The 21,859-nt window shown below is 38.8% G+C and overlaps 1 protein-coding gene across 4 annotated transcripts; it reads left to right on the top strand.

Moving 5' to 3' along the window:
* Positions 1 to 1,495: 1,495 nt before the first annotated feature.
* On the top strand, positions 1,496 to 20,312 carry LOC141437262 (putative inorganic phosphate cotransporter). 4 transcript variants are annotated; one of them, XM_074100520.1, is made up of 12 exons: positions 1,496 to 1,615; positions 4,256 to 4,374; positions 7,979 to 8,158; positions 9,045 to 9,183; positions 10,860 to 11,077; positions 11,430 to 11,579; positions 12,255 to 12,387; positions 12,967 to 13,091; positions 15,044 to 15,163; positions 15,899 to 16,043; positions 16,428 to 16,492; positions 18,869 to 20,312. In XM_074100520.1, exons 1-11 carry the CDS (start codon positions 1,585 to 1,587, stop codon positions 16,448 to 16,450), a joined length of 1,383 nt encoding a protein of 460 aa, XP_073956621.1. In that variant the 5' UTR covers positions 1,496 to 1,584; the 3' UTR covers positions 16,451 to 16,492; positions 18,869 to 20,312. The 4 variants fall into 4 exon arrangements, with proteins under 4 accessions (XP_073956621.1, XP_073956620.1, XP_073956622.1 ...); XM_074100519.1 differs by lacking the exon at positions 16,428 to 16,492; XM_074100521.1 differs by lacking the exons at positions 15,899 to 16,043; positions 16,428 to 16,492.
* Positions 20,313 to 21,859: the final 1,547 nt, after the last annotated feature.

Raw genomic sequence — 21,859 nt, 5'->3', positions numbered from 1 at the left:
TCTAACAGTGCGGTTTAGTGGGTTTTTGTAAGCTCTGCTGTGTCCTGACTTCGTCTGCGAATAATTCGTTTAACGCTCGCCCACGGGAGCTGTACAATTTTCCGGAATAAAATCTATTCTTTGTTGTTTTTAGGGTCTCAATCTCAAACTATCTTCACACCAAATCTTATTTATTCATTCGACAAAAATTGATAATTCCTTAACGGTAACTTTATCCATCTTGATGGAGGCCTACCGACAGCTCGCGAACGACATTCGAGAACCTTCTGACCCCATCGGCCATCAGTCCTAGGAGCAATGAGCCTCGCCCACTGCCACTTCAGTTTCGCAATTCTTCGGGCTATGTCGGTAACCTTAGTTCTACTGCGGATATCATCATTACTGATTCTATCTCGCAGAAAAACCCTGAGCATAAGAAACCCCGAGCATAGACCTCTCCATAGCCCTCTGAGTGACTTTGAGCTTCAAAAAATTCAAATCATAAATAGTAAATAGGCCGCAATGGGCACTTTTACACGTCATTTTTAAACTACCAGCGCTTTCAGAAAGACCATCATCCTTCTCATGAGACCAACAATAAGGAGCGACGACCTGGTCAAGATCGCGGGATCGCGTTGGATACGGAAAGCACAAGACCGGTCTGAGTGGAGAGCCTTGGGGAGGCCTATGTCCAGCAGTGGACGTCTTTCAGCTGACATGATGATGATGATGATAACGATGAATTTTATGAAGTTTGTGCAGGCCGCTTCTAACCGAAGCAACTGGAGGTCTGTGGGGGAGGCCTATGTCCAAGAGTGGATGTTCTACTGATATATAAATATGCTGAATGTAAAAACTAAGGTAAACGTTCGTTCTAGTTCCAAGCGATTTAGCTGACATTGTCTTAATATTTTTAACTTATTCGGAAACATGTGAAGAATACAAACAATGAACTTTTGTGTGCAAGTGTAAAATTTAAAGTGTTCTTTGAATTCTATTTATAAATTCACTGTTTTTTTTTACAGATTATGTTTTATTACTGTGGCCGCTATAACAACAAATACTAGAAACAGATTTAAATAAATATTTAAGGAGGGCTCCCATACAACAAACGTTGCCGTTTTTTTGCTTGATATTAATAACGGCAACAGGTAGACGCTTGAAATAGTCACAGAATCTTTAATTTTGTATAATCACTTGAAAATAAATAATTAAATTTAAATAAAATAAATTTTTAAGGGGGCTCTCATAAAACAAACTTATTTTTTTAACCGGTTTTTTGCTAATGTCTAATGTTGTATAGATAAGCACTGGGCGCGCGTTGTAACTACGGCCCTAGCCCTCTCAATCTGAGAGAAGGCTTGTGCCCAGTAATGGGATATTATAGGATGGGTTGATTCTATCTTGACCTGAAACATCTAAAAGATTACTTCACTGTGGTTTTATCTTAGGTATCATTTATATATGATGCGGCGCTTATGTTTACCCAGTTCATGACCATTACATGACGGTGCTGGACGAGAGATCTAGTCTCGCGTGCCGTAATTTGATTTATTATCCAAAGTTTTGTTTGTAGAATAAGTTTTGCAATAATACAAAGTTAATATGAAAACTTCTAGTTTGATTACCAATCCGGGTAAGAAGATATTTTTTTATCATAATTCATAACGTTCAATGAATAGCGAGATATTGTCTGAATTAACCCTTTTCCAGGCATAGCGCATATAACAACCACATAAATTTAACAAATATTCGACCTTGCTAAATTTACGATTTGGTGCAAAATGAATTTTGAAGTTTTTAAAAATAATGTTTGTTTTAAAATTAATCCCTCATAGGTAAAATTTATGTCTTGACGCAAGTTAAAATTTCAATTTCTGTTACGTGTGTCAAGTTCCGCCCCTATAAATATTTATTTTTGTTATTTAACTACAAAACTCTCCAAATTTCATTGATATACATCTTGTAGTTTTCGAATAAAATGCTTGTGACATACGGACGGACGGACAGACAGACGGACTTGCCGAAACTATAAGGGTTCCGTTTTTGCCGTTTTGGCTCCGGAACCCTAAAAAACCTACCCAATGATACCCCACACTACAAGATTGGATGAGAAAAAAAATAACCCCCACTTTACGTCTATGGGAGGTACAGTAAAAAAATTTTTTTTTTTAATTTATTAATGTACCATTTTGTCGGCATAGTTTATATATTATACTCGTGCAAAATTACAGCTTTCTAGCATTAATAGTCCCTGAGCGAAGCCGCGAACGGACAGGCAGACTGACATGGCGAAACTATAAGGGTTCCGTTTTTGCCATTTTGAAACTACAAAAACTACTTAAGCAAAATAATCACTATTAGGTCTTATACTTACTTAAATAGGCTCATAATTGCTCAGCGAGCTATGGAGAGAGCTAGGCTTGGGGTTTCTCTACGGGATCGAATCAGAAATGAGGTGATTAGCTCGTTGAAGAGGCAATGGGCATGCCATATAGCACGGAGAACAGGATGGTCGCTGGGGCCGAAAGGTTCTCGAGTGGAGACCGCGGATCCACCAACGAGGTGGACGGACGACCTGGTTAAAGTCGCGGGTTCACGGTGGATGCAAGCCGCTTCTAACCGAGGCAACTGGAGGTCTATGAGGGAGGCCTATGTCTAACAGTGGACGTCCTATGGCTGATATGTATGTATATATGTAAATACTTTATTACACAAAAATAATACAAAAAGAAAAATAAAACAACAAAACAAAAGAGTACAAAGCGAACTTATCCCTAAAAGGGATCTTTTCAAGCTAACCTAAACAGGAAAGGAACAGTGATGATAGATGATGTCGATTCAAAACAATCTACCTCGATTTTTTTATTTAATATTGTAATTATAATTGCTATCGGTCTTGAAAATTTTGCAGTATGAAATCTAAGAATTGAAGTAAGAAACAAAAATTGTTTTTGGAATATTTATCTGATAAACCCTACTTCGGATGACAAATATAACGAGGAAAAATGTACTTATCGTGTTATCTGTTTTATTCCCATACTTTACTTGCCTTGTTTAAAATATCAAAAGAAGTATTTTGTAAAAACCAAGTCCGCAAGTTGTTTTAATTCTTTGCAACGCTGGTTTTCGTCACAACATTGTACTGCTAAATTATCTACGCTCTACCGTCTGCTGCTTGCATAAATTATATTTGTCACGGTGCTTAAACTATTTTCAATATGAAACCATAATTGGAGATCCTACGAAATTTATTATTGTAAAGGAACTCCAAAATAAATAAGAAGTAAAAGTAGCGTGGAACACTTGACCCCAACTGACTGAGTAACAAAGTAAGCAAATCTTGTGTTATGTACACCCATACACACCATGGGGGGTCGTGTAAAACATTACGATGCGTTACAGGGGCGGGAGGGGGTGTTTCAAACAACGCGTTACGTCACAGTTTTTTTGTTACAAGTACATACTATAATGTCCTCAAATGTGGGAAATTCGCATTATCAGTTGTTGTTCTTGGCCTATAAATGCTCTCAAACTGAATGCCAACTTCATTCGGAAAACGGCTAAAGAAAAGCTAAAAAATTAAATTTACACAATTACACTAGATTACGCAAATGCATCTACTTTGCGTGTCCGAACCCCGACCAAACGTCGGGGTTGGCCCCATACAAAGACTGACCGCTAACTGACTAATCATGACTAGTGACTGACTCGAGCCCCACGGCGCGGGCGGGCGGCGCATTTGAATCGATTTTGCGCGGACATCGGGGAATCCACATCTTCTTCTTCTTCTTCTCTTTTAAAATATGGCTTTTCTGTCCTAATTAATAGGACAATTTCGCCAGTGTCAAGGTAAACTCTCTTTGAGAGGGACTTTGTACGGTGATTGTAGTTTTTGAAACTTGATAGTAAAATTCCAGAAACCACGTGGAGACCACTTGCGCATTATAAAATGTTAGACACGAGAGCAATATGGAATTTTGTGATCACTGTTAAGGTTAATCGCCGCATAAAACACTATCAAAATTATACTTCAACTAGCCAAAGAAACAGAAATAGCAAAATTAGATATTGTCTACATCCGCCATCTTCGAATGCTACAAATCGAATCCGAATCCACATCGTTAATTCGCTCTTGAGACGTCACAGTAGATAGAAAAAAGTGACACGGTTGGTTTTTATACAGATTGAGGTGTTTGCGTTATCTAGTGTAATCTATATCTGTGGTGTGAATTGTCCCGTGATATTTATTTATTTATTTATTTTATCTCTCCAGGCATAGGCATCAGACACGTGCAATGCGTGCTGCTGTTCTTCGCTCTTCTGCTAGGATTCAGCATGCGAGTCAATATTAGTATGGCCATCGTCGCTATGACGGACAGCTCCAGTGATAACGTAAGTTCAACTGACCTACAAACACCAAGCGGGTGGACGTCTACTGAAAAATAGTAGGGCAAACCTTTGTTAATTGGTGATGGTTAGGTTTGTTGACAATATAAAAGACAATATGAAAGTCGGAATCACGGACTTCAAAATACCGATTTTTATAATTCCGAATGTTTTAAAACTCATAATTATGACTATTCCGATTCTTCATAAATCCGTTTTTTATAAATCCGAAAATTAAAAATACCTAATGCTTAAAATTACGATTTTCAAAATTCCGAATTTTAATAAACCGAACAATAATAAGTCGGGCTCAATAATAATGCGAAATATTAAAATACGAATTCCGATTATTAAAATACCGATTTTTATAATTCCGAATATCATTACTCCGATCGATAATAAATCTCGACTTATTAATATAACTTAAGCTATGTAGGTTAGATTGGCCTAAAACAGTATTTACGGTTATTGAGCTGTGATTTACGCTATGTAGCAATTCGAACCTAATCTAACCTAAGTATGCAGGTCAATTTCTCTAAATTGTGTGATATTAATTCGAGATTCGAAATCAAGATAAATAAATCTTGATTTCGAATCTCGACCACAAAGTTTATTTTGCCAAATGTCATATTTCCGAATTAGCGATGTCATTTCGGAAAATTGATAATCGGAATACTGTACTTCGGGCCAATAACATTTCGTGCTTTTCATTCTTCGGGGTTTTAAAAATCGGATATAAATAAATTGATATTTTGAAATTCGGAAATTAAATTTCGTGTTTTTAAGTAATCGGAATTATATTTTATGTCTTAGGAATAATTGTGAAAATCGGAATTTTAGCAAATTGGGAATAAAATATTTTGGAGTATATGGGTGTCCCCATAATATTACCTATCGATTATATTATTTTTTTACATGTTAGTAATTAAAAATGAATGAATTTGTCCACAATATCTTACCATCTGGTTATATTTTTAATGTACCAAATAAATTTAATAAGCATTTTTTTTGACACATGAACAATTAATGATATTGTAACGGATAACTCACGTCTTAAACCGAGTTTAGCTCGACATGTTTCGGGCTATTTCGTAGCCCTTCTTCTCAGGAGCACGCGAGCGCGTGAGTTATCCGTTAAAATATTATTAATTATGAGTGAGTCTCGCGGTAGTTTCATGTCAAAACACATGAATAAGTAGGTAATTCAGTGATATTCAGCTTAATATGTGACATGAACTTGGTTATTCTGTGATATAGTCAGGTGAATCTATCTGTTATGTTGCAGCTCTTCACCTGGTTGAATTGTACTTTTCTGCTTTTTCGGAGAAGTGCTCTGTTATAACCAACTAAGTTGAAAACCCCCCGACATTGTCATTTCAAAGTGTATCTCAAAAACGAATGACCTGATTATAATGAAACATAGCTAAGAACAAAGGCAAGGAAACTGGCTTAATTTCACTATAAAAACCGTATCGCAATCGGTCTATCCGTTTGAGAGCTACGATGCCACAGAGAGATAGACAGACAAACATACAGATATTGGCGTCAAACTTGTAACAGCCATCTTTTGGTGTCGGGGGTTAAAAGCAAAACGTTAAAAACATTCAGATTATAAAGTTTAAGTCATATAGGTACCTAATTGCATTGGAATTAGTACTCCACTCTTGGTTATGTCGTGATATAAAAATAATAAAAAAATTCGCAAAACAATATGAAATCAACCACCGATATTAAGGATTTAAAAAAAAAACATGGTTAGGTTACTTTAGTTTCTAAAAATTATGACATGTGTTTTTAAAAACTCTTTCATTAACGGGATTTTCTTTTGTTCCCGTCATACTTGCAATTGTAGTAGTAGGACCTTGTGCAAGGTCCGCCCGGATTGCTACCACCATCTTGCTTGCTAATCCTGCCATGAAGCAGCAGTGCTTGCACTGTTGTGTCTCGACGTGCAGAGTAAGACAGCCGATGAAATTACTGGCACTTGAGGTATCCCTTCTTAGGTCTCTAGGTTGGCAACGCATCTGCAATACCCCTGGTGTTGCAGACGTTTATGGGCGGCGGTGATCTCTTACCATCAGGAGACCCACTTGCTCGTTTGCCATCCAGTCGAATAAAAAAAAATGTTTTTCCACAGTAACATATTATTGAAAATCGTGCTCCTTGCAGCGAAACATAAGAAGTTACGCTAATTGATATAACAATTACTTTTTTTCTTAATTTTGACGGATGTGTCCGGGTACTTGCCACACGTTATCATGTTGAATGGGAGTGCCACCATCGACTGGCAATCGTTACAAGCTTGAATAGTATCGAGTTATTAGACGTGCTATTAGTCGATAAGAAAAAGCCGTGGTGGCCTAGTGGTTTGACCAATCGCCTCTCAAACAGAGGGTCGTGGGTTCAAACCCAGGCTCGCACCTCGTGAGTTTTTCGAAATTCATGTGCGGAATTGCATTTAAAATTTACCACGAGCTTTGCGGTGAAGGAAAACATCGTGAGGAAACCTGCACAAACCTGCGAAGCAATTCAATGGTGTGTGTGAAGTTCCCAATCCGCACTGGGCCCGCGTGGGAACTATGGCCCAAGCCATCTTGTTCTGAGAGGAGGCCTGTGCCCAGCAGTGGGACGTATATAGGCTGGGAATGATGATTAGTCGATAAGAAGCTATCACCGAATAACTTTATGTCACCGATTAATGGTGATTTTCCACCGCGAGGCGAAACGAGCCGCCGGGGGGCCGCCGCGGTACCGCCATACTAATTTCAATTATCGTCTCGTCTCACCGGTGGAAAATCACCTTAAGAGCGTTTATACCTGCTGAGCTGGCAACGTTGCATTTTTGTTTTTCAGCAGGTATAAACCCTCTTAACCAAGGTTTGCCCTACAACCAGCGCTAACTGCACGCGTCGCGTGCGACGTATTATATCTGCACCCACGCCCGCAGGCATGCGCCTGCGAAATGCACCCGCGCCAGCTAGCGTAGACATTAAATTCCTTGCATACAATGGACCATGTTTAGTTGACCGAAAAATTACTAAACCGCCCGAAAGTTTAATTTCACTTGCACGACTTAAAAAGGATTCGTGGCATAATAATATGGAAAATCAAAATTCCTGAGTACCTCTCTTCTTCTCTTCTTCAGCCCATAGCCACCCAATGCTTCGCCACTCATCTCGGTCCAGTGCTCTCCTCATCCAGCACCTTCCCGCCACTTTGACCAGGTCGTCGGTCCACCTCATCTCCTGTACCTGAGTACCTACGTTATTCCTAATGACAAAACTCTGAAAATCAAAACTTACAATATACGAAATTCGATGCAAGTCCTAAAATAATCTAAATCGAATGTTCTTCTTTTCGCAAATCAATCGTAATAATATTATTAAATGCTATATTATTTTGCGTGTTTGTGTGTGTGTGTGTGTGCATGTGTAATATCCTGGAGATTTAATTTGATTGTTGGTTCTTATGGTTGATGCGTGTGAAGGCGCGGGTAAACACTAGTATTAGTATAAATTAAACTAGATTTACTCTCTTAGTTTCTGTTTTTCTAAACACAAGCAATATTATCATTAGCAGTCACATTTTTAATTACTCTATTCTTTTCCAGACCTTCGACTGGAGCATGAAGATCCAGAGCGTGATTCTGTCCTCCTTCTTCTGGGGCTACGTGATCCTGCAGGTGCCAGGAGGCCTGCTAGCCGACAGGTTCGGCGGGAGCATATTGATCACTATCAGCATTGGTTGCAACTCTGTCATCTCGCTCTTGTTGCCGACAGCCGCTTATTATGTAAGTTGTAATATATATCAAATGACATAAAGTTCGAAAGACATAATGGACAAAATACATAATGTTCACTTGATATATTGTTATTTTCTCAGAAATTTTAACTTTAGAGTGTTATAAAGCCCAATTTAGACCTACAAAAAAATCGTGCCAGTTGAATTACATTGGTCCGCTCGTATAATTTAATGTATTGTAATGTAATGTAATGTAAAGTGCACGGTTTTTTACCCCGGTTTATTGAATAGTAAGTATTCAAACCAGGCATGTCGACGATGCGGCAGGTATGTAGTTGTCGTTCATTGTGGCGTTCTAAGGGGGAGGCCTTTGTCCAGCATTGGACGTCTTCCGGCTGATGATGATGATGGTATGTCAACGATCGGATAGCCTAGTGGTTTAGAGAACCTGACTTCGAAGCATAAAGTTCCAGGTTCGATCCTCAGCTGGAGCAGATATTTGTATGAATACGACGAATGTTTGTTCTCTTGGATGTTTAGTATGTATTTAAGTACCTATGTATTTATCTACATAAGTATGTTTATCCGTTGCCTAGTCATAGTACAAGCTTTGTTTAGTTTGGGACTAGATCAATATTGGTGTCATAATGTGATATTTATTAATTTTTAATTACTGTCTTTTGCCCGCGGCTTCGCTCGCGTGGAATTCGGTTATCGCGCGCTGTTTCTTTGGGAACTGTGCATTTTTCCGAGATAAAAGTAGCCTATTGTCACTCTCTGGCCCATAACTATCTCTTTCTTTAAAAACACGTCGATCCGTTGCTCCATTTCGACGTGAAAGACGGACAAATACACAAACGCACACACTTTCACATTTATAATATTAGTATGGATGTGGATTATTTATAACGTAATTGTTTTTGTTTGTATTCCAGGGTGGCTGGCAATTAGTTTGTGTGTGCAGGGCGTTGCAAGGTCTCACTCAGGGGTTTCTCTATCCGTGCACTCACAACCTGATCAGCAAATGGGTGCCCTTAGAGGAGAAAAGTCGACTTAGTACCATCATTTACGCAGGTATATTAAAGAGCAAGATGATAACTATACTGTTTTAAACTTTCGTAATTTTCACTCATAGTTAAAATATAGTTGCCGTGGTGGCCTAGTGGTTTGACCTATCGCCTCTCAAGCAGAGGGTCGTGGGCTCGAACCCCGGCTCACACTTCTGAGTTTTTCGAAATTCATGTGCGGAATTACATTTCAAAATTTACCACGAGCTTTGCGGTGAAGGAAAACATCGTGAGGAAACCTGCACAAACCTGCGAAGCGATTCAATGGTGCGTGCCAAGTTCCCAATCCGCACTGGGCCCGCGTGGGAACTATGGCCCAAGCCCTCTTGATCTGAGAGGAGGCCTGTGCCCAGCAGTGGGACGTATATAGGCTGAGATGATGATGATGAGTTAAAATATCACAAACGGGACTTACCCCGCTAAAACACATAGTAATATTTACCTCGACGTCAATCAATCAATCATCATCATCATAATTATTTAAGAGCTAGGCTCTTGTCGGTGGAGTAATTTCGAGCTTATTCTACATTCCGCTCTTTCCTTTACTTCTTTATATAATGAAACATTATTTTTTTCTTTTATTTTCTCCATATATGTCCTTCTTGGTCTTCCTCTTTTCCTTTTCCCTTTTATATTTCCTTCTATTATAGTCTTAATGTAATTATCGTGTCATAAGAGATGGCCTTACATCTTCCCTTTCCTGTTCTCAATTATTTTCAACAAAGATATTTTTTTCGTTAACCATATTTAAAACTTCCTCATTACTTTTCTTTTCTGTCCAGCTGATCTTTTCTATCCTCCTCCAACACTACATTTCGAACGCTTCCAATCTCTCTCTGTCTCTTTGGGTCATGATCCACGTTTCGCAGCCGTAGAGGCTATACTCCAAATGTAGACATTCACCAGTTTCTCAATCAATCAAACAATCAATCAAATACTTTATTTTTACATAAAAACATGGTGTACAAAACAGGTCTTAAATATTATTATGTTTCACATGCTCTGTTGCTAGGACAACAAGTAAAATACAATTTATTAAAATTAACAAAATAAGTAAAAATAATGAATGTAAAATTTAAATGTCCAGATACAAATCATAAGGCTCAATAATTCCCCCGTCCCCCTACACTTTAGTCTACTCGTGACCACGGCCACTGTAATGTGGTTGAAACGTCGAGGTAAATATTACTCGTGTGTTTTAGCGTGATAAGTCCCGTTAGTGGTATTTTGACTATGAGAAGATTAATGTTCCAACCATGTATTTTAATTCTACCCATATTTCAAGTTTTGTATTTACTCTTACTATGGGCTTACATTTGGTACAGTCAACGTCATAAAGAAGTGATCATTTCTGTATCTTGTCGCTTTCAGTCGTTACACAATTTCGTATGGCTTTTCAAAAATGACGTTAAGGTGACAAGGTAAAAAAGTGATCACTTATCTATGACGTTGACTGTACTCAGTTTCTGATTCAGAAGGATGTTAGGCAGAAACTCGTCATGACGTTTGCTAACTTACCACCATTATCTTTCTCTCAAGAATGTAGCGATTCAGAAGTAAAATTATTTGTAAATTTGTAGAATAAACATTAGATGCCTAGTTAAAAATATTGGCAAATATTTTTACAAGCAGCTACGCGGCTGTCTTACTAAATCGATCACAATCACAATCACCTATTTTCAGGAGCTCAATTAGGAACCGCTGCTGAGCTCATGTCAGCAGGATTCCTAGCAGAGTATTGGGGATGGCCATCCATTTTCTACGCCAATGGCACGTTAGGGGTCATATGGATGGTGCTGTACCTCCTCATTGGTGCAGCGTCTCCACAAACTTCTAGAATGATAAGTGAGAAGGAGAGACTATACATTCAGAATTCCTTGGGCCATGTTGGTGGACATAAGGTGAGATTTTACGTGCATTAAATTTTGCTGAAGTGAGCAAAGCAAGAGTTTATTTTTATAATAATTTTGAAGTCAATTATGTCATTAATTTCTTGCCAGGCCAACTTGAAACAATCAGGAATTAATATTTTGGAGATTATTTTTCGGGCCGCGCCATCTTTCATATTAAACGATTTAGCAAAAAAGTATTCAGAGATGTCCATTGGATTTAATGGTCAACCGTGGATAAAATAGTCTAGATTCACTATGAAACTCGATATAAGAATCTGACGCGTTCTTTATGTTGACAAGTTGAAGTATACAACCAACACCAACAAAACAAAATGTTACTTGACTTATCTTTATCTTCCAGTCATTCGCGACCCCATGGAAGTCTTTGTTCACCTCCATTCCTTTTCTGAGTCTGATCGTGGTGCATTGCGGCCACCATTGGGGCTTCTGGACCCTCATGACTGAGATGCCAAGCTACATGAGCCAAGTACTGGGAGTAGACATAAAAGCGGTAATGATTGTTGAATTTATTTCGTTTATCACCAACCGTTACGTTATCCTCACTATCCCAGCCTTTATGGACTGGGCCTACTCTTATAATGAGAGGAGTTAGGACTTACTTCCTGAGCGGGCCCAGTGCTAGCCCAGTGCGATTATTTTGTAAGTTTATGTATTTAGTAATTGTAATTTTGCAAAAATCAAACTCACAATCCCGGGATATACATACACGGACAGAAATATGAAGATTTAGTTAGTTTAGCTAGTTATCGTCATACAATAAAATAGAGACTATACTGTAACTTTTAAGGATTTTTATATGTATAATTTAGTAAAACTTCAGAATTTCAATTGAAACTAGACCCATGAATTAGTAAATATTTAATGTATGATAATGGAATTGGATTGGAATACCAATTATTGAAAACCTATTCCATTTTAAATAATAAATAATTTATTGAACATGCATATTTTGCATAAGCTTAGCTATCGTAAGGTCGCGGGTGAGCAAGGAAATTCTTTTAGTTCATTTTTATTCCATTTTATTCTTATATTTGTACCAATCCTTGCATATTTGTCTAAATGTTTGATATACTCGTATTATTTGTTTCATCAGCAGAAGGTTTTTTTAACGAAATCTAAAATATCTAAAACATGTTTAACATTCTCTGTAACCTTCTTTTGTCAGAACGGAGTGATGTCAGCGCTTCCTTACATCGCCATGTACGTGTTAAGTTTTCCCTTTGGATTTTTGTCCGATTACATTCTCGCAAAGAGGTGGCTCAGTGCGACTGTTACTAGAAAAATAAGCAACAGCATCGGTAAGTTTACTGAATGTTACGTTAAAATTTTACATGATTTTTTTTTCTCTAAAAAGTTTGGCCATTATAACCGGTGATTAGCTTATACCTATCTACACAATGACTGGCTGGAAAAAAATCACTTGCGACAGAAATTACCCATGAGATTGTACGCTCATGGTATTGTCTGTCCTACATAGTTGATAGCATAGTAGGGTTTTTTATTATTACTTTAATAGTTTCCTAAATATAAGGGCTCACGGCAGAAAAAACTTAATGTTATTTATTAAACCTTAATTAGATTTATTGGGTCGCTGTCATAGAAATCGATGTGAAAGACTATAAAAGGTGTATTTAAACGTATCTGGAATATTTCAACAGCTGGTTGGGTTAGCTTGAAAAAACACCGCTGTGGAGGTTTTTTTTAATTTATTTTAAAATATTCCTCTTTTGACGCAGTACAATCTTGATCACATCAATTCAACCCAACTAGGTACGTTCTCAAATATTCTGCATTAATGCTTAACTTATACAATCATCGGATATTTTTATCGTATTGATTGTAAATCAAAATTTTGACATGGTTATCATCTTTTCTAGGTCACTTTGGTCCAGCGATATTCCTCATTGGCCTGGCATTCGTTCCGGCAGGAAACATCACGCTTGCAGTTGGCCTTCTGACTATGGTGGTTGGCCTCAACGCAGGGCACTATACTGGCTACATGGTACGTTGCATCCAATTAGTAATGTATAATATCTTCCTTCCCCAACAATTCACGAGTTAGTCAAACGGGTTAAAAATATTTATTTATTAAAAATACAGTTTTAATGCAAGTTTTTTTTTGCTGAACTTTTTGTTGAAAGTAGGTCCTTGCATTGTCATTCAAACTAAATTTCTGTATCAAACTTTAAGTCAATGCTGTTGACACCACAACCAACGGTTATGTCAAACGTTGCGGAGACAATCCTGGCCTGACCGTCAGATTTTTACTACTAAATTTAATATATTGTCACCGGAATGTAATAAGTATGTCAAATTTCAAGTCAATTCGACCACTGAATGATGGTCAAAATTCAGTTACAAGATTTGACCCAACACATGGCAAATTAATTAAAAGCTTGAAATAAAACGAGCGATTTGTCAGAGATTGAGAGCTGTAACCCATCTCACTTTCAACAGTACTAGCGGAAGTGCACTTAAAGAGAAATTGAGTATAAAAACACATATTTATTTTCTATTTATTTTACCTAGCTATTTGTACGCTTTCTAGCGAGTTACAAAGTTTGCACTGGTTGCACCTTGCGTTCGCAGAGTTCACCTATCTGCGGTTTATTTATGTAAGAGGTGTCCTCACTTGCAGTTTGTGTGCGACTTTCCTAATAAGATCGGCTATTGTGGCCACGAGACCACAAAAGAGCACATCAACACTGTAGTTTAGAAGTTGCAATGGACATCATGTTTACAAAGTGGTTTTTTTCTTGCTGGATACAGAGTTCGTGGATTCGTTTTTGTTCGTTTCTACAAACAACATAAATCTTGGAAAATAAAGTCTAAATACATTGCAATACAAATTGTAATCTTTGTTTCCTTTTTACAATCTTTTATTAGTTTCACCTGTCCGTTGTCTGTCTGTCTCTACGTCTGTAATCAAATCTTGCAAGTTAAACTGCTCACCAACTTCAGGTCAGGTTGACTTGAAATTTGAAATAATTATTTAAATTGCGTGAAAATACAATACTCTAGAAGTGACATCCTGGTAGTCTGGCCAGGATCGTCTGCAGGATGGAACTCTTCAACGTTTAATAGCATTGACTAGAAATTTGCTATGCAAATGTAGTTTAGGTGACAATGCAAGTACAGTCAACAAAAAGTATAGTCAGCAAAAAAAGCTTGAAATATGAAAATTTCATGGTTAGGTTATTGTATAATAACAGTACATTACTGTAGAGGCCGGAAAGTAGCGAGCCTAGCGAGGCCGGATAGGGATGCGAGGCCGGCAACCCCGCGTTGTGCCGAGGCTTGTATAGTGCTTTTCTCAAACATTACATGAAATAAAATAAAAAAAACAAGAAATTAAGCTGGCGGGACGCTAATCTGGTCGCCCTGTTGTGTGCGCGCGAGTCACGCTGTCTGCTGGCGCGCGGCGGGCGGCGGGCGGCTGCGGGCGGTGATGCTGGGCGTGCGTTGAAACAAAAGACTGTCGCATTGCCGGCTAGCGGCCTGCAAGGTTGTATGAAATCTCTTTGCAGGCCGCTAGAGTGACCGCGCGCACGCAGCTGAGCCGCAGCGCCTGCAGCGCCATACTTCTCGGCCTATTATTTGTAACACAACGTCAATATTTCATGTCATGTTTGAGAAAAGAGTTTTATTTATACTACTACTCTCATAATTTGGTAAATTTAAACAATTAAGAATCGTCGTAAGCACACTGTGGTTAGCCAACTTAAGTTATTAATCATCATCATCCCAGCCTATATACGTTCCACTGCTGAACACAATCCTCCTCAAAGAACGCGAGGGATTGGGCCGTAGTCACCACGCAAGCACAGTATTTTTCGTCACCGTAAAGCTTGTGGTCAATTTTGAGCATATAACTTCGCACATAAATTTCGAAAAACTCAGAGATGCGAGCCCGGGTGTCCTGTCATCGTAAATTGAATGTTTTATTTCACGCAGCTGGTACATCTTGACATGTCTCCCAACTTTGCTGGTACCATGCTGGGAATCACCAACTGCATCGGCAATCTCACGTCCATCGTCGCTCCTCTAGCAGCAGGCGCTATCATCAAAGACGAGGTAAGGAACTGCACTGATGTCAATCACTCGCTGCCTGTGGTATCAAAAATAATGTATATAAAAAAACGAATGAACTAAAAGAATTTTTGCTCACCCGCGACCTTATGCTAAGTTTATGCTTGATAATATGCGTGTTCATGCAGTTCCTCCACCTCCACACTGTAAGAACATACACAAATCATACAAACCCAACTAACACCACCACCACACTACACTAACGCGTTTCGAACTCAACCAGAGCTCATCTTCAGAGTGACACAACCGTACACCATGCTACCAGTTGTTAGACTAACGAACCACAACCACCGTTTTAACTTGTCACTGTAACTCCCCAAGTACCCACATACGTTTATGAAACAAAACAAAACTACCCACAAATTATTAATATTTTTTTTAAACCGTCCTTCAAAACTACCTTGATTTTTATTTATTTACTGTCAAGGCATGTTTTATTAACTACCATTGCTGAAATTAGATCCAAGCCGTAGCAAAGGAGATGAAACTAAATTTACCTGCTGCTTTTAGCAGGTTGAGTTCGAAACGCGTCAGTGCAGTGTGGTGGTGGTTATGGATGGGTTTGTGTGATTTGTGTGTGTTCTTACAGTGTGGAGGTGGTGGAACTGCATGAACACGCATATTTTGCATAAGCTTAGCTATCATAAGGTCGCGGGTGAGCAAGGAAATTATTTTAGTTCATTGTACATTGCATTGCCTTTTATTTTCGTATTATTTCAGACGGACGCCGGGGAATGGCGCAAGGTTTTCTACCTGTCGTCGTGTATTTATATTTTCTGCAACTCTGTCTATTTGATATTCGGGACGAGTGTGAAGCAGTCGTGGAACGAGCCAATGGGAACGGATTCTATAGAAAATTGTGCTGGTGAGTGGTTTATGATCATCATCATCATATCAGCCATAGGACGTCCACTGTTGGACATAGGCCTCCCCAATAGACCTCCAGTTGCCTCGGTTGGAAGCGGCCTGCATCCACCCGCGACTTTAACCAGACCTTTTGGTGAGTGGTTAGTAAATTCTAAAAGAATAAGCTTGGATAACTCACGTCTTTTTTTATGGAACAATTTGGCGGCCGAGGTTTTTTCTACTCACTGCGATATCATCATCATCATCATCAGCCGGAAGACGTCCACTGCTGGACAAAGGCCTCCCCCTTAGAACGCCACAATGAACGACAACTCGCCACTCGCCACTCGCCACTTGCTGCGATATGGCTACCTTCAAAAAGCGAGTGTACCATTTCTTGCAGGGCCGGCAACGCATCTGCTTTAATCTGCAGTCCTGATGCTGCTGCGTGTGTCTATATGGGCGATGGTAAGCATTTATCATCAGGTGAACTGTCTTCTTTGTTGTCTTGTATTAAATAAAACACAAGGGCGTTATATTTGACATGGAATTGACATTGACAATTGACACGGTCAAACCATACGTGCAACAAGCAAAACGATGGTTTGACCAGCCGGTATTCCCCGAATTTGTTTGTGTGAATTTATTATTCTTGTCACAACAGCATACGTCGTAGATATGCCGCAAAAGGTCGAACATGCGTACAGTGAATTTTCCTTATTACATATCGACTGATAATATTTATAAGGCATGCGACCTATATTTCGATGTGATAAAATTAGACAGCATCGGCTAAATGCCAATAATATTATTATTTTAGTAACTTGATTTCTCGGTACGTGTGTTAATTAGTATCTAGACACACAGTAGCGTGTCTAGCCAAGTTCAATCTAACAGAACTGGCGAGCAGCACCGTGTGTCATTTTACCCGGAGCATTTGGAGCCACTTTTGACCCCCTCATAACAAACTAACTCCGTCGATAAGTCGTTAATTCGTTAATAAACTTTCTCTTTTTTTTTATTCGACTGGATGGCAAACGAGCAAGTGGGTCTCCTGATGGTAAAAGATCACCACCGCCCACAAATATCTGCAACACTGGGGGTATTGCAGACGCGTTGCCAGCCTAGAGGCCTAAGATGGGATACCTCACGTGCCAGTAATTTCACCGGCTGTCTTACTCTCCACGCCGAAACACAACACTGCAAGCACGGCTGCTTCACGGCAGGATTAGCGAGCAAGATGGTGGTAGCAATCCGGGCGGACCTTGCACAAGGTCCTACCACCTGCAAAACTAAACTAGATTGTATAGCAATGCCAGCAGGAAGGGAAGAATAAAGGGGTGTTTTTTTTTGTGGCAGTATTTTTTTTTTTTTGTTTCTTTCTTAGTAATGATTAGTAAGGATCTTTAAAATAATCGTTGCCAATGTAAGCCCATCCTACTCCCTCTCCCGCTGTAAGGCCGAATATACAATACGTCATAACAATTTGACGCTAATGGAATATACTCGGAAACGCTCTTACATGTAGCACCTTTACTAAATGAGGCGCTTTTCTCAGCCATATTCATAATAAGATTTTCTGTGATGATTTTCGTGTCGTATTTTAATAAATAGCTGATGAGAATGGTGCGAGTAGCTTTCATAGATTTAATTGTTTGAATTAAAAGAATTTACTTGCTCACCCGCAACCTTATGGTAGTTAAGCTTATGCAAAATATGCGTGTTCATACAGCTCCTTCACCTCCTCACTGTAAGAACACACACAAATCACACAAACCCATCTATGACCACCACACCACACTTGTCGCGGGTGAGCAAGGAAATTATTTTAAATCATTGGTATTGACCTCCGCAAGGTAACGCCTGATTCAATAAATTAATTAATTGTTTATCGAATCAGGCGTTACTTTACAGAGGTCCATATCAATGAACTAAAGAATGATAAATAAAGAAACCGTACAAAACGCGTCAGTGGTGGTGATAGATGGGTTTGTGTGATTTGTGTGTGTTCTTACAGTGTGATGGTGGAGGATCTGCATGAACACTCATATCTTGCATAAACTTAGCTATATCATAAGGTCGCGTGTGAGCAAAGAAATTCTTTTAGTTCATTAGAATAAAATTAATTGTGTCAAAAATAAGTTGACTCTTTTTTCTTTTATTTTCTTCGTCTGCAACAAAGCTGCATAAAAGCTGCATTATATTAATTTTCTGGTTTGTAACGTCAACTTTTTAAGGACAATTTTAAAATACCTGAGAAGTGCGAGTTTAACTGGCACGGAGCGGGTTCCGTACTTTCCAAAAAATTACGGAAATCGTAAGCTAGTTTAAATACTGTAGACATCTAAGGCATTCCTGTAATATATTTAGGTTCAGTCGTTTAGGCGACACGCAATTTTGGAGGAATGGTCAACTTACACCTATTTTATTCACTCTTATCTTCATAATTTCAAAACCAGGTATCTTAAAATTATAAAAAGTATGTAATTATGATTTTCTCATTTTTTTGTGAATACATATTTTTTGATTTTCTAATTTATTCACCAAAACAAGCTTCATGTTTGAATTTTCATATTTAACAATTACGTTCTTGACCCAATGGTTTTCATTTACGTGTACCAGTTTTCAACTCAATTTGTTCGTTAGTTTCGGACCAAGTTGGCTGTAACAAATGGACAAACATGGGAACAAACTACAGGGTTCCAATTTTCCTTTAAACATATGGAACCCTACAAATTAACTACAATCTGGGTCATATCACAAATACAATACTAACACGCCTCGAATCTAAGCTCTAAGCGATTTTGCTCATCATTGTCTTATAATATTTATTATTTGTTTCAGATGGGACTCCAGACAAAAAAACTGAAAAAGCAACGTAAACAAATAATTTAATTAAAAAAATCAAAATTCAAAACGTGTATTATGTAAGAAGAACGAATATTAAGATGAGAGAAGCATTTAGTTCGAGACTGATAAACAGAAAAAAAAAGTGTATTAAATGATATTGTAACGGATAACTCACGTATTAAATCGCGTTTAGCTCGACATGTTTCGGGCGTGCGACTCGACGGCTGCCGCTACACGACTATAGGTAGAGTCATTCACGACTCGTGCCGTGGTTCTTAATACAATGTCATTAATGTCTAATTTTGACAAAATAACGCATCTTCGTGGATTGCACTAGGTACCTATACTACGCGCCACCGCTCTGCTCGCGCGACTCGATTTAAGACGTGAGTTGTCCGTTAAAATATCATTTAATATAAGTGATTCTCACGGTAGTTTCATAAAAAAGTGTATGTAGCGTTTTCATAAACTTCTCCATTGCATATGTGGCAGTGCCTCCAACTGAAACGCATTCGAGAAGTTAGTTGAGCATTTCTGCAAAAGTTTATACATTTCATTTGCGACTCCGATGTTTAAATAATTTATCGAATCAGGCGTTACTTTGCGGAGGTCCATATCAATGAACTAAAATAATTTCCTTGCTCACCCGCGACCTTACGATAGCTAAGCTTATGCAAAATATGCGTGTTCATGCAGTTCCTCCACCTCCACACTGTAAGAACACACACAAATCACACAAACCCATCTATCACCACCACCACACTACACAACAACTCTAACAACTGGTAGCATGGTGTACGGTTGTGCCACTCTGAAGATGAGCTCTGGTTGAGTTCGAAACGCGTCAGTGTAGTGTGGTGGTGGTGATAGATGGGTTTGTGTGATTTGTGTGTGTTCTTACAGTGTGGAGGTGGAGGAACTGCATGAACACGCATATTTTGCATAAGCTTAGCTATCGTAAGGTCGCGGGTGAGCAAGGAAATTATTTTAGTTCATTTACTCCGATGTTTGTAAAAATACTAGCAGGGTGAGTGAAGCTGAGCGTAAATGGATAGTTCTAATGCTATCACTAACGAATAAGCGTGGCCTGGTTGAAGGTAAAGCGAATCGCATGTTGTTTTTTTTTTGTCTATTCTTTTTCTTTTTGTTCTGAACCGGAAGGGTAAAGGCATCGACAACTATGCCGTAAGGTACATAGGTGTCAATGGGTGACGAAGACTGGCCTGTGCCTCTCTTATTTTTGGTAGGTAACATTATAATTTTTTGTTTTAATTTTTATTACTGAAAATTTTATCGGTCTCACTGTATTTTATTGTGCAATTTTTTTAATGTATGATGACCAGATGGTCCCAAAGGAAGACCAGCGCCGTTCGCAAGACCGGCAGATTGCTGATTTGGGACCATTTCGTGACATGCATAACTATATTTAAAAATTTTCTTTATTTTATTTTTATCCATTGTTCTTATGTTTGTCCAAATAAATAAATGTTTTATTTCTTTCTTTCTATCAATTTTTGGTCTCATATTAAAGAAATGAGAGACCGTAAGCATGAAATTTTAATTAACTATAATTGTACCGCATGCACACCTTAAGGTAGCATTCCGTTCTTAGCGACCGCGACCCGCTACGGCGACCTGGCGACCACGCGACCATGGTCGCCTGACGCGGGGCGACCACTAGCTTTCCGATGTCAGCGACCGCGACGTCACCCACCACTCTTCCAGCAGTTTTTATAGGTGACGGTTGTGTTCTATTTCTATTGCAGTACGTTATGTCGGACAATATATCTGCAGCTAAATAATAACCTAACCAACAAAAAATTGGAAAACCCCCGACTTTGTCACTTCAAAGTACAATATCTTAAAAACGGCTAAACCGATTTTGATGAAACATATCCAAGAACCGTCGCTAGAAAACCTGCTTATAATATAAAAGAGTGGTCGGCAAATCGGTCCATCCGTTTAAGAGCTACGGTGCCACAGACAGACAGACACAAACTTATAACACCCCTCTTTTTGCGTCGGGGGTTAAAAATACACCAGTATGACTTGGCAATTCCTTCCCAAAATATTGTCCCTCACAATGTTGTCTTTATAAGATTGGAGCCTTACATCATATAAAGCTTATTAAGATGCGGCCAAACTATACTGCTTAAAAAACGGTGACGGCACGGAATCGCAGTGACGCACCGTATGCGCACCGTTTTTATCGCATGCTCTCCACACCGCTGCACGCTGCTTAAAATACGGAATCGGTGACATGCCGTAAACGTCAGGTCTTTACCGAACAAAAGTCGTGACGTCACGGCACGTCACTGCGATTCCGCACCGTCTGCGTATTTTGAGCAGCGGTGTGGAGAGCATGCGATAAAAACGGTGCGCATACGATGCGTCACTGCGATTCCGTTCCGTCGCCATTTTTTGGGGAGGCAGCGGTGTGGCCGCTCCTTTACTCGTGCTACGTTTCAAATGTACGCACATAAATTTCTAAAAACACAACCCTGCTTGAGAGGCCTTAGAACAAACAATAGGTGACCACGGCTTAGTTCAACAATATCAAATAAAAAAATATTAAACGGAAAATGTTAATTTGTCATAATAATCATTTGTGTTAAATTCGTGTCTGTACTCCTGTCCGGTGGTAGTGTAGGGGTATGGCACGCAGCACGGAATGAGGACCTGGGTTCGATTCCCAGCGCTGGCCTCTTTTTCTGTGAATCCATGTCTCAGGTTGTAATTCGATATGGTTTTACTTGATGACCGTTAAAGTAACAAATTTGGAGTTGAAATAAAAAATACAAAAAGACTCCAAATAACCAATCATAATCATCCTTGTAAAGCTTTAGGTAAAACCAATTTGTGAAAAAAACATAATATCAGTGACAACTTACATTGACATTTGTAAAAACAATTTGCCGGGAAATAACTCTTGTGTTTAACGTAATAAGGAACACATCTATGATTCTTCAAGTTGTTTGTTTTGAT

The sequence above is a fragment of the Choristoneura fumiferana genome, chromosome 17, assembly GCF_025370935.1.
Source record: "Choristoneura fumiferana chromosome 17, NRCan_CFum_1, whole genome shotgun sequence".
In the NCBI taxonomy this organism is placed as follows: Eukaryota; Metazoa; Arthropoda; class Insecta; order Lepidoptera; family Tortricidae; genus Choristoneura; species Choristoneura fumiferana.
The sequence above is the reverse complement of the archived record's forward strand: the minus strand, read 5'-3'. Positions and strand labels throughout refer to the sequence as shown.

What these genes read in the sequence shown, in the direction of transcription:
- LOC141437262 (XM_074100519.1), top strand. Translation starts at nt 1,585, where the DNA reads ATGAAAACTTCTAGTTTGATTACCAATCCGG. An exon ending in GCCATGTTGGTGGACATAAG is followed by an intron (nt 11,078 to 11,429) that starts GTGAGATTTTAC and finishes TTTATCTTCCAG; the next exon opens with TCATTCGCGACCCCATGGAA. An exon ending in TGGGAGTAGACATAAAAGCG is followed by an intron (nt 11,580 to 12,254) that starts GTAATGATTGTT and finishes TTCTTTTGTCAG; the next exon opens with AACGGAGTGATGTCAGCGCT.